The sequence below is a fragment of the Schistosoma mansoni genome, chromosome 6 (assembly GCF_000237925.1).
Source record: "Schistosoma mansoni strain Puerto Rico chromosome 6, complete genome".
Lineage (NCBI taxonomy): Eukaryota > Metazoa > Platyhelminthes > Trematoda > Strigeidida > Schistosomatidae > Schistosoma > Schistosoma mansoni.
This window is the reverse complement of record NC_031500.1, coordinates 17,195,682-17,209,218: the sequence shown is the minus strand read 5'-3', so window position 1 is coordinate 17,209,218 and position 13,537 is coordinate 17,195,682. Positions and strand designations below refer to the sequence as shown.

At 35.8% G+C, this 13,537-nt stretch overlaps 1 protein-coding gene across 1 annotated transcript in view; it reads left to right on the top strand.

The window, feature by feature from the left end:
• Positions 1-4,576: 4,576 nt before the first annotated feature.
• Positions 4,577-13,537, top strand: part of Smp_131330 (hypothetical protein) — a gene marked incomplete at both ends in the record, with an annotated part of 28,986 nt that continues 20,025 nt past the window's right edge. The window contains one exon of the mRNA XM_018798437.1: positions 4,577-4,604. Within this exon, the coding sequence (XP_018653379.1) occupies positions 4,577-4,604 (28 nt within the window). The remainder of the gene's footprint in view (positions 4,605-13,537) is intronic.

Here is a 13,537-nt window from a genome sequence, read left to right as displayed (position 1 = left end):
CTGAATATTATGTAATATTTCTTAGTTCAGATAATTGAAATCATGAATCAATTGAAGCTAGACCACCATAGAAAACCTAGAAGTACTGGATGGCCGTTTCGTCCTAATGTGGGACTCCTCAGCAGTGCACATTCCAACAAATTATACGAGAATATAAATTGAATTTAAGAAACTCAAATATTGACTCAGAAACAGTGTATTTTAAAAACGAAGTAGATGACTTTTTGAATACTCCAACTAATCAACTCATTATATATACACAATATAAACTTCGTGATGAACAAGGATGGAAAATAATATTCATTAAGTCATTAGTCAAATAACGAAACCAGGCAATGACAATGTGAGTAGAAGTAACGGCGAGACTATGATTTATGGATGACCTTTGAACGAATATTAAGTGACCTTGAGAAACATTAGCCAATCAGAAGGCAGATAGTATAGAGCAAGAATATACTATACAAAACCCAAGATTCAAAGTGGATATACTTCTTTCACATGGTTTAAAAACTTGTCAAGGTTAGAAGGCGGTTTAGGTGTTCTAAAATTGTAGTGCATACGGTAGAGGAAATAATTCATATGGCTCCATAATAGTAGGCCTCTGGAGCCATGATAAGGTCGTAAAAACACTTTCAGCCTCGACCACATAGCTTCAATATTGTTTGTTTACAATCCGGTTGTTGGGTCCACAACATACCGCTTGTAGATAACGACATGATGCACAAAAAAATTTTATGTAGGCATCTGTACGCTCTCCAATCCTCCGTATATATTGTTGTACTCGGTTGCAGCCAGTGTTAGTTAGTAACAATTGTCGTAAATTCTCCTACTCTCAATCTGGATTGACAGAAGAAAATCCTATTCTAGCAGACTTCTTCATCCAACACATATTACATCGAAAGACAACATCACGGTAGTCTGCACAAGTTCCACAACTTATTCGATTACCACAATCACAAATAAAGGAACTTCTTAGTAGTCCCACCTGTTATAGCCGCTCAATTATCACTTTTTCTTTAAAATCCTCTGTGAACCAACAAGTTTCAACTGATGACATGACTTATAATGAAGTAATTTCAGTTAACAAAGATAATACAACCTAATCTATCAAGTTTAATTCTGTACTTTAAAAAATTCCATATATTTTGCATGCTTTTATCCATGGAAATCAAATGTGTTGATACAAGTTTGACATTTATTTAGGTTATAGATTATTTCTTCATCATTATAATTACTATGTAACTACAGATATCATTCAGTTCAATTGTTTATTTGATTACATTATCACAAAATTTTAAAAAAAATCTCAACCTGGAAGCTTTAGAAGACCGTCTAGTTCTAATACGGGACTCCTCAACAGTCTGTATCCACGATACACTATACGGGATTCGAACACAGGAACTCCAGGCTCGCACGCAAACGATTAACCTCTAAATCTGTGAGTCGGTATCCAACAGTGCTAATGTCTAACTTCAACCAATCCACAATATTGCGCGACCATCTATCATTGTCTTCAGTGAATAACTGCCTCACAAGAGACACGGTTGAACTCTACTGGTCACAGCTTCCTAATGGTGGTCTAACATTAATCCATTTTTGATATCAATCTAAACTTCAAAATCTCCATAACCCTAAACTGTTAGTTACCATTTAATCAAAAAATTCCTTTGCTATTATTTTTATCATCTTAGAGACTGATGATAATGATATGTAGGCTTAAATGTTTAACATATATGTCTAGAGTTATCATCTGTTTTATTTAACTGTTACAGGATTTCAAATTAAAACATTTACAAATGATTACTGCGATAAATGTCAACGTTTTCATGGATTATGCTACAGAAATGAAGAAGACCAGGGAATAATTCGCAATTTTTCATTAGCATACAGTCAATTCAATGAAAGGTAAGTTATTTATTTATTTATTTATTTATTTATTTAAACATATAAATATTGGTACAAGGAAGCACCAGATATATATGCGCCTCACAAATCTCATTTGATTTGTGTGAGGGCTGTGATACTGCCCAGGTTCCCAGACTGAAGCAGGTGGTTTTCTAACGGGGCCACAAACGGAGCATTTGACCTGAAGATCTAGTCCACAAGGCAGTGGAGCATCATGAGGAGATGCAGTCCCATGGTAGCCGGTGATCAATGATTGATTCGTACGCCATTTGTTCCTTCAGGATACTGGAGCCCATGTGCACCATTGGTTTTGAATCAGGGTTTACCAACTCCCCTAGGTGGACTCGCCTTGTCCACCAACCCGGTTAAAGCGCCGGACATACACTTTTCGTCCTCTCAATTTCGTAAACAACACCCTCGCCACGAGATTGAGTTATAGCAACTCTCCTACAATCAATTATGTTAGCGATTAATTTTGTCGAGCCTATTTATTAACTTATTTAATGGACAGTGTTATTCGAACAGGAACAATTTGTTTATTTCTTTATAATATTATGATCGTCATCATGTCTGTGTAAATGTGTATGCTTGAATCATATTAATCGCCTTACCTTAATTTGTCTTACTTCGATTGACCTTGCTTAGCATTTGCTTCCCACGCTGAGATTTGACTAGATTTGACAATAAATCCACCTCTGTATTCACTTGCACACACATTAGCGTCTCTGCTCCAAATCGCTCAATGTGCTTGTGACTTTGTTACCTGTTTCATTCAATAATAAACTGTAGTCGTCGCCTTCTGTATTCATACGCCGTTGGGATCTATTTAATAGCGGTTATCAGCATGATTGATAAACGAAGCCTACAGAATTGTCTCGAATACAAGCCATTACAGTGTAACATAAAAATACAGTGTATACTTAGATAAGTAAAAAGATAGCACTGAACCAAGTTTTAAAACATTGGAAGGTGAAAGATCACTTTTATAAGAACATATGCTAATTAGAATAACATAATAAGTTGAAATGCTGGCTCACAAGCACATTCAATAAGTTTATTTGCTTAAAGAAATTATTAAGGAGATGTTTCGTTTAACACTTCTATCAATTCATTTAGTATTGTTAGTTTGAATCTTCCCATTGATGTTTAGGACTGCTACTGGTCAGTCTCTTATTGGCATATGTGCATACTGTACGCATCGCTTCGCTATTGCCTTAATTCACAAGCAATATAAGCAGAGATGAATAGCGGCTAGCAGTGGAATCCAGTTTGACGCGCGTTGCGTCCCTATTTGGGACTCAGCAGCTGGATGTACCTACATCTCAAAGTTGATGTTCTCTCTTGGACTCGAACCCAGTACCTTTTTCTTCAAACGCCATCGTGTTATCCACTTAGCTACTGAGTCCTGATAGCCACTTGCTTGCGCAATGGGGTGAAGTTTGAATTCACTTAGTATTGTTTGTTTGAATCTTCCAACAAGCAAGTGGCTATCAGTACTCAGTAACTAAGTGGATAACACGATGGCGTTTGAAGCGAAAGGCACTGGGTTCTAGTTCCAGAGTGAACATCAACTCTGAGATGCAGGCACATCCAACTGACGAGTCCCAAACAGGACGAAACAAGCGTACTGGATTCTACTGCTGGCCACTATCCATGTTTGATTCTATCAATTCAGTTTACATGGTAATAACAACCATATCAGTAATACGTTTTCTTTTTCTTCATTCCATTAATGCCTTCGTTGATTACTGATTAAAGACTATATAGTAGAATTTCACAAAAATACAACTCATTGCATTTTAATAAATGTTCAATGTATAATGCTATAATTTAACACGTTCATATGGTCATACATCTTTTGAAAAAGGAATTATCTACTAAATTAATTGTTTGATAACTTATTTGGTAATTTAATAGTTGAATTCATGAGTCGATTTAAGTTAGACCACTCTGGATAATGTGGAAGCATTGGTCGGCCTTTTCGTCCTAATATGGGACCTCTTAGCTGTACTACTACTACCATTTCCACAAACCCTCATTCTGGCAATTTTCATCATGTGCTTACTAGTGATTAGCTTCAAAATGTGTTTCCTGGAGTTCTAGTGAGAAGCCGTGACTAGTAGAGTTCAACCGTGTCTGTTGTGAGTCAGTTAATCACTCAGGACAATGATAGATGGTCGCGCAATACAGTGAACTGATTGAAGTTAGACATTAACACTTTTGGATGCTAACTCACTGATTTAGAGGTTAATCGTTCGCGCGCGGGCCTGGAGTTCCTGTGTTCGAACCCCGTATAGTGGATCATGGATACGGACTGTTAAGAAATTCCATACTAGAACTACACGATCGTCCAATACTTCCAGGTTTTCAGGCCTAGTCTAGCTTAAATCGACTCATGAATTCGATGATTAAATTACTACAACTGCCACAAATCCTCATTTTGACAACTTACTAGGTAATTTTCAAGTTATTTCACATGTAACACATTTTTAAAAAAAGAGTTAATCAGTGTAAAGAAGCTATTATCATACATTACTATTTCAGAATTCCTTATAGATGTAAATGCCCATACAATACAGTTTCAATTAATACTAACCTCCTATGGAATAAGTCATATATCAATCAATCTAAAAATTTAATATCAGTTGATGATATACAAATATTAGACTATATGAATAAGAAAGAGAATATTGGATTCTGTCGAGGTTTGTTAGGTAAGTCTAACATTATCCCATAAAGAATGTATTATACATATATACCCTCTAACCTTAGAAATGTACAAAGTCATCGTTTAATAATCATATTTTTTTAATAGTTGAGATCATGAGTCAATTGAAGCTAGATAACCATGGAAAATCTGGAAGCACTGGACGGCCGTTTCGTCCTATTGTGGGACTCCTCTGGCAGTGCACATCCACGACCTCGCCTCGCGAAGTTTATAGTGGTCTATCGGTTAAGTGCTCTGGCGCGGGACTGGTAGTTCCTGGGTTCGAATCTTGCGAGTGCGTGGTCGTGGATGCACAATGCTGAGGAGTCCCACAATGGGACGAAACGGCCGTCCAGTGCTTCCAGATTTTCCATGGTTGTCTAGCTTCAATTGAATCACGCTTTCAACTATGAAAAAATATATTTAATTTCACTTTACAAATTTAAACAAAAAACAATAAGGTTTCCTAAAGTAGAACGAATTCATTGTACTTCATTGTGCTGCTCTTATTACAATTTAGAAAACTGGTAAAGTCTAATTATACTACTCAGTGTGGACATTTAAATTATTTCAGTAAGTAAGAAACTTGAATGTACCCTAAGTTACTGTGAGTAGATTGAAATAGTCTCAATTGATAACAATCGTAATATAATTAGTTCTACAGGTTTGTATTTTTCTGTTGGTAATGCTCGATGCTGAAGTAAACCAGACTCTTTTTGTTGTTATACGGGTTTCTTGAGTGAACTTCTTGAAATATTGTCCTGATTTGCGAATTTGCTACATTCTTGTATGAGAACTAACGATATAATCCATTTTATTTTTTTCGTATGATACAGATATTGTCTCAAATAGGATGTATTACGTATCCTGAATTCTACTTCTAGACACTAGTGAGAAATATATTCATTACAATGATGGTTCTAGAGTATGAAAGATGATTTTATTGTATAATGTAATAGTAGTTATTATTATAGAACAAACACAGAGTTTGTAAGAGAAGCAAAACAAAATGAAGGAAACTGGAGTCATGGTCGAAGAAAATCATCTCCTATGAAAAAAGGAGTACTGGGCAGCGATTTCATATTACTATTAGACTTCTCTAAAGAGGGAATCCATCACCCACCTGACATCAGAACGTTAACATCTTCCAGTGGGCGCCCAGTATGAAACAATCTTTAATTGTTTATCGTGAATCGTATTGAAAACAGTTAACTAAATAAAAAAGTGCTATCATTACATCCTTAGTAGTTTCTTTGTTACCCTTTAGCAAGTTTTTAGACTCAGGCGCACTGATAAAAGTTACACTCTCAAAACAACTTGATACTACTGAATACTCCTTATAAATTAACAAGAATTAGCATTAATGAGTTGAAGGTGTTCTCATCGCTTTTCTTCAAATTTATGTAAACTTGTTTGATTGAGATCATGAATCGATTGGAGTTAAGCCAGCACTGAAAACCTGGAAGCTCTGGACGGCGGTTTCTTTCTAGTGAGAGGCCGTAACCAGTGGAGTTAATCCATGTCAGGTAGAGACAGATATCTACCTAAGATAATGGATTGGTTAAATTTAAACATCAATACCATTGGATGCCGGCTCACTGATTTACAGTCTAAGTATTCACACTCATGACCGAAAGTCCTGTGTGTCGAGTCCCGTATACACGATCGCCAATTCGCACTGTTGAGTCCCATACTAGGACGAAACTGCCGTTCAATTCTTCCAGGTTTTAAATGGTGGTCTAATATCAACCAATTCATGATTTCAATCGAAAACTTAACAATCTCCAAAACGCAATTTTGATAAACTTGTTTTGTTTGAAAAACGTTTATTATCTATTCAAAACTGGAAATAATTATCACTTCAGTTGACATCTTCGCATTTATCTACAACAGTTACTACCCATTATTTCATCAAAATTCCAATTGTTTGTACATCTTCGTTGTTGTGTCTTGTGAAGATGATGAGTAAATATTACTAGCTCGTCATATCTGATCTTAAAATAAGAAGGATCGGTTTGAACGAAAAGTTCTCTTTTTAGCTAATTCAATATCAAAGTTGTATAATCGCAAATATATATGCAGTGGACGAACGCTCGGTACAGATATCTAATTGCTCCGGCGCGAGACTGGTAGGTCCTGGCTTCGAATCTCGCGAGTGCCGTCCAGTGCTTCAAGGTTTTCCATGGTGGTCTAGCTTCAATTGACTCATGATTTTAACTATGAAAATATCTAATTTATTATTTAATGCTTTGGTAAAATACAAAAACCATACATTAAATACATTATTTGTACATCTTCTATCAGTTTTCATTTACATACTTCATGATTCCTCCAATACCGTTTTCATTCCAATTGCTCTCCGTTTCTTTTTCTGTTCTATTCAGTTCGATCTTCTCCGTTTTCTGCTACCAGGCATTTTGATTTGTGTTACATACCACTTATATCTATCAATATAAGTAGCATACAACATATATATACTTATTTTTAAGGATGATAATAGTTACAATAATAGTAATAATAAAATTCTTATGAACACGTTTACAGTGAGGTAGAATAAACAAAGGTATTAAAGCAATATTTTTTTAATAAACAAGTGGCTATCAGGACTCAGTAGCTAAGTGGATAACGCGATGGTGTTTGAAGCGAACGGTACTGGTTTTGAGTCACAGAGTGAACATTAACTCTAGAATGCAGGTACATCCAGCTGACCAGTTCCAAATAGGATGAAACACGCGTCCTAGATTCCACTGCCAGCCACCATCCACCTTTGTTTATGATGATTGTGACTTAATGCAATATCGAAGCAATATGCACAGTATGCACATATGCCAGTAAGAAAGTGATCAATTGCAGTCCTAAACATCAATGGGAGAAATCAAGCAAACAATATCAAGTGAATTGAAACTAATAACAGTTTCGTTGTTAAAGTCTTGAATATTCTTCATGTAGATAATTAGGGAAATTATAATTGGGGAAAGGATGGCTCAGCATGTTAAGATAAAACGTTGATATTGAGATGGAAAGTAACCAGGGGGGGATCATAGAAACAGAAATAAACCAGTAAGGGGTAAAGTTATATAGAGGAGATAGAATGGGAAGCAGATGGCTATGAAGGAAGAAAAGTATGAAGAAGAAAGAAAATTACGAAACATCAAGACCCTTTTGGAAACATATTTGACATCTTAATTGACATTGAAAAACGCAAAACATAGGAATTAAGTTTACATCATCTTTAAACTTCTGTTAGCTCTAAATCTATAATTATCTCTATCAACTCTATCATTATAAACGTTTAAGACTTAAAGACCGATTCGGTAAATGAAATAAAAATGTTTATAAAATCAATTTTGATATTGTGGTAAACACTTTTAACTAAGTATATAATGATAGTCACAACGAATCAAACAGTTATTGCTTTAAAAATATCTTTCTTTCGATAATAGATTGATATTATCTAGAGGAACTTTGAAAAACTATTGAACATAGGACAACAGTCTCGCCGTAGTCTGTAACTTCCTAGCAGTACAAACCCATGGTCCCGCACAGTTTGTATCATATAGCTTTGTAGCACCGAAGATGCTTCTTGAGATATTGGACAAGTATTAACTCAAGCTTAAAATCAAGGAACAACTCTTGATCACATTCATTCTCAAGGTGATAAAATGATAAGCAGTTTCGTCCAAAATGCTTGGCACATTAACCGAACAGTCGGTATTTGAGTAAAGATATACAATCTGAGAAATAAATCCCATAAGTTCAAAAAGACCACGCTGAAGTAAACTCAGAACTTCAAAATCTTTAGTGAAGTACATTCAAAATGGATTGAGTATTTACTCAGAAACATTGAACGAGTATAAACAGTTGTTCAATATTTTATAAATGAAGTCAGCGTCAGTCATCAGAAAATAAAAAAAGACAAGATGAAGTGAGTAGATAATTGTTGGCCTGAATAAAGTCATATGTTATTTAGATATATCTTTCTTCGTTTCCGGGGAATCAATAAAGCATAAAGGAATGGTTCTATTAGCTTGATTTCAACTCACAGACCTTTATCCTTCATATTGTCAAGTTGGATGAAATTGTAGTGCCGCGATTCGTTAATCGTTCGTTTCGATAATCGATATAATTCTAATCTTAACGGCGCGTAAAATCAGAAGACAAAGGATAGCAGCAACTACAGTTTATTGTCGAATAACTCAGGTCAGAAAGTTAGCAACACCTGAGCGAATAATAACGAGCGAGTGAACAGGCGAATAAGCGAAGGAAGTGAACGAGGCGGAAATGACATGCAGTGGAGATGGCTGGGAAGCCAACTCGAGAGCGAGGCGGAAGATGATGCGTATTGGAGATGGCTGGGAAGCCAACTCGATTTAAGCAAGCGTTAATCAACATTTATAGTCGGGCAAAAATGAGTGACAGACATATGATGAATAAGATACGAAGTGTGCATACACATACGCTCATATAAAAGTATAGTCAAGGTTAATAAGCAAATGATTAACAAGATCAAAATATGACTCATGACAGGCGAATTGGCTTGGCCAGTAGCTAGGATAAAGTATATGGGCTTAACAAATAAACTGATACTACAAAACATTTTGGCTTTTGTTGATATCAGAATACAAATTGAAAGGAAAATACATAGAAATGGTCAGCAGTGGGATCCATGACATGCGTTCCATATTATTTAGGACAGGTAAGCTGGACGTGCCTAAATCTCAGACTTGATATTCACTACGGGACTCGAATTCATTACTATTCTCTTCAAACTTCATCTCGTTTTTCATCTATTCTATATTAACTTTTATCACAACCGCTATATCAAGCCAATTCGTACAGGATGCACATTTGCCAACCAAGAGCGATTAAATTTCAGTCAAAATATCCATCCAGACTATTTGAAATCTAAATGAGGAAAAATATACTCATCTTTAAGTTAATTTCACTCTCCAATCTGACAAATGTAATCACGTACATCTTAAATTATACACACTTACATGGGTCTCAGAATTTAGAAACAACACAATAAATGTTAGATTGATTCATTGTCAATCATTCAAATAAACTATTGATAATGGTTCTTCCAACAATTCGCTAAGATGTCATTTAAGTCATTCAGGTAGATGTTTCAAAAAACAATTCAACTAAAGATAATCTATCGGTTTAGGGAGTATTTGCGGAAATTATAGGATTTTTTTAGATTTTACTTAACTAGATCACCATTGAAAATCTGAAAGCACTGGATAACTGTTTCTTTCTATTATGAAACTCTCCATCTGTAAGTATCCACAGCAAGTGTAGTTCAATCATTTCGGATATGTGACAATTATACACTTCAGGTAGTGATTGAAGACTTGGTAATGTTGTGAATCTATTGAAGTTAAATATCAACACCATTGGATTCTGGTTCAACAGGCTAAAGAACAAGAATTTACGCGCAAAAGAGAGATAGTCCTAGGTTCAGTTCCCGGATACGAGATCGTGAGAGTAAACTGACGAATAGTTTCATACTTTGATGAAACTACATTCTAGTCCTTTCAGGTTTCTTCTGGTGGTCTAGAAATTTGTAGGGTAAAATATGAAAAGGTAATTTAAAAAATACGAAAATAGAAGGGGTTTTGTGGAGATTTCAGTATTTTTTTATGGTTGAAATCATGAGTCAATTGAAGCTAAACCACTATGGAATACCTGGAAGCACTGGACGGCCATTTCATCCTAGTATGGGACTCCTCAGTAATGCGTACTCACAATCCTGCTAGCGGGATTCGAACCCATCCTGTATGCATACCACTTCAATATTACTTAATCAAGGAAATGTTTATTTTTATGAAAGAAAGAATAAGATCAGAACAATATTTAACTGCTTATTCAGTAAAGTAAATGAGTTAAGATAAAATTCATTTAATAAAGTCAGAATATCTTTGAAATTTTGTTTGAGAATGTATTATTGATTGAAACTACTAACTAGTTCTCATTCAAAAAGAGAATTTTAATGGTTACTATTCTCAATTTTTAGTTCACGTCTCTACGGTTAAATAATGTTCTATGAAACTATGATTCTGATTGGTTGATTCTCTAGAACATACCAAACAGTTATCTATTTACTCTCAATGTACACTTTATTATCGTCAGTTGAGGAGTGAATAAACCAACGTTTCTGTATTTCAGTGGTTAGTGACACGATCAAGGATCAATAAATACATTATAAAACTTCGACTGGAAAATATTTGAGTTAAGTTTACTCACTATCTTGACGCTTACATTTATTGTTGAGTTGATGGGATGAGTTATAACAAATTTCAAAGAAGTAGACAATATAGAATAAATGTATGACTTCCATTTACTCTACTTGTGTGTTAGCTCCATATTTGTTGGGATCTTACCACCGGAGATGGATATCCATGGGATAGGGCGAGGTGTGCATTTTTAGGGTCGACCTTTTCTAACCTCACCTCTCCTTGTGCGAAGGCAGCATCGCTGTTATGTTGGTTGTCTGAAGGAAATACCTTACTGCTGTCACACCTCTGTACAGTCAGCAGTACGACTTCGCCTTCGGACCTTGGGTTTGCTGCTTTTAGTTTTACCGCTCTTCAACCGACCTCTCTAGCATGGTATGACCTTGAGGAACGATTGTTCCAGCCAGCGTAGCTCGATTGGTTGATCACGATGGGCAAGCCCAACTACCACGTCAAGGTAGCGGCAACGGCCGGGGATTACATAATACAATTTGATGCAATCCCAATCAGTCAACTTACTATATGTGTAGATACGTATTCATTTTTGATTAACCGGATAATCAACATTCTATCATTATTCGATTTAAAAGTAGTTTCAGCAAACCTTACTTTTATTATTATCATTATTAATATCAACTCTGATTGATGGGAAAACTAATGTCCTACTTCTAAAAGAATATCAGTTTCATCTAAACAACATATATATGTATATGAGTATTCTAAATAAACATAATAAGGGTTAAAAGTAAATATCATTCAGTCACTAAATTAATTTACACATCTAGAATCTTCAGCGACTAAAATATGGACATAACTTATTGCTTGATAACTTAAATGTTTATTTGAAATACGTCATTTTTTTTAAAATTTGAATTCATCAAGGTTACTAATCTTAGATCACCATGGTGATCTTCGTTTTCTTTTTGGATTCAATTCGTGACCTTTCTTTTTTTCATTACATTCACGCATTACTTTAACTTTACAATTTTGATGAAAAACAAATGTTGATTAATAATTAAAATATAATTAAGAACTAATTAGAAGGGGTTTTATGGAGATTTCAGTATTTTCATGATTGAAATTATGAGCCGATTGAAGCTAGACCACCATAGAAACCTAGAAGCACTGAACAGCTGTTTCGTTCTATTATCGCACTCCTCGGTTAAATGTTTTGGAGCGAGACTGATAGGTCCTGGGTTCGAATCTCGTGAGGCGAGGTCATGGATACGCACTGTTGAGGAGTCCCACATAGGACGAAACGGCCGTCCAACGCTTCCAGGTTTTCCATGGTGGTCTAGCTTCAATTGACTCTTGATTTCAACTATGAAAATAAGAACAAATTATTATCAAGAATTTTAGTTACAAATCAAAAAATGGGTTATAAAATTCATCTTCTTTTACTACGACATTGATAAATCTTCTAACGGAATGCTTGACTCAGTTTCCTGTGCTCTTCTAGTAACCCCCAGACTAGGCAACTTGAACATGAAAGAAAAGGCGAGAAATATGGAAAGAACTCTTTACTCCAAGGTTAGTCTATGTACAAGAAATCAAGGGAATTTATAACATTTCAGATGGCCTTGGGCTTCTAGAAACTTCTGGAACGCTACTTAACACAGATGCAGGATAGGTGACCATCCAATCAGAAATGTGATACGTGACTCTTCACTTTCTGAATGTTTCTGAGAAACTTTACTGAATGCTGATTGGATAAGATGCTTTCCAGAGTTTTCAGGGCCCTTTTGGGAATTTATTGCAAGGATTTTCTGGGTCTCCACAACAGATATAGTGTTTATTTATCGTTGAAATCTTAATACAACACCTAAAGTGATTTGATATAAATAAGAACTATATAAACAAATTAAACTGAGCATTCTCAGAAGTTTCAGAATATCTGATCATGATTCACTTGATTATCATGATGCTCAATTCACCTAGGTGCTGATATACAGAGTTCTATGTTGTTTCTTACCGACTGACTAAATTGAACTAGATCTATTTATTTGAATACTAAGTAGACAATTGATAACTTGAATATGGATGTCAAGACTCCGATTTAGGAAGTCCCCCAAATGCCCTGACACGGTCGAGGGTGGAGAGATTCAGCCCTCCTTCTCAAAATTCTCTCACATTGCCACGTTCATACAGCCACTGTCAGGGAAGTCCTACTCACTGCCTTCTCACGACGGAGATGTTGTCTGCGAATGTCCGGTGCTTTACCCGGGTTGATGGATACGAAGGACTAACCTGGGGGAGGTAAAATCCTCGATTCCAAACTAGTGATGCACATGGGCTCCAGGATCCTGAGGGACCAAATGGAATATGATTTAATGGAATATAGATAGTAGAACCCTATTTACAGTTATAAGTTAACATTTTCATTTGCCTTACAAGATCAATACCACATTGTCCGGACGTTCCATGTACCTATAAAAATTGTTGCTCTCGTTGTTAGAAGTGGCATCAGCCTCATGACTTCCGAAGGAACTCGGCTTTCATCATGAAGCGTCATAAATATTCCTTCAACTCCCAGGGCATAGTTAAAATGGTTTGAATAATCTTTCCTGGTTAGCGTTTTCTTAGCGAGTTAGTTTTCTACGAGATGGAGAGGCTAACCTCATGCCCAACCCTCCTCCTTTATCCGGGCTCGGGACTGGCAGCAACCCCCAGAAGGGCTTCAGGCGGAGTT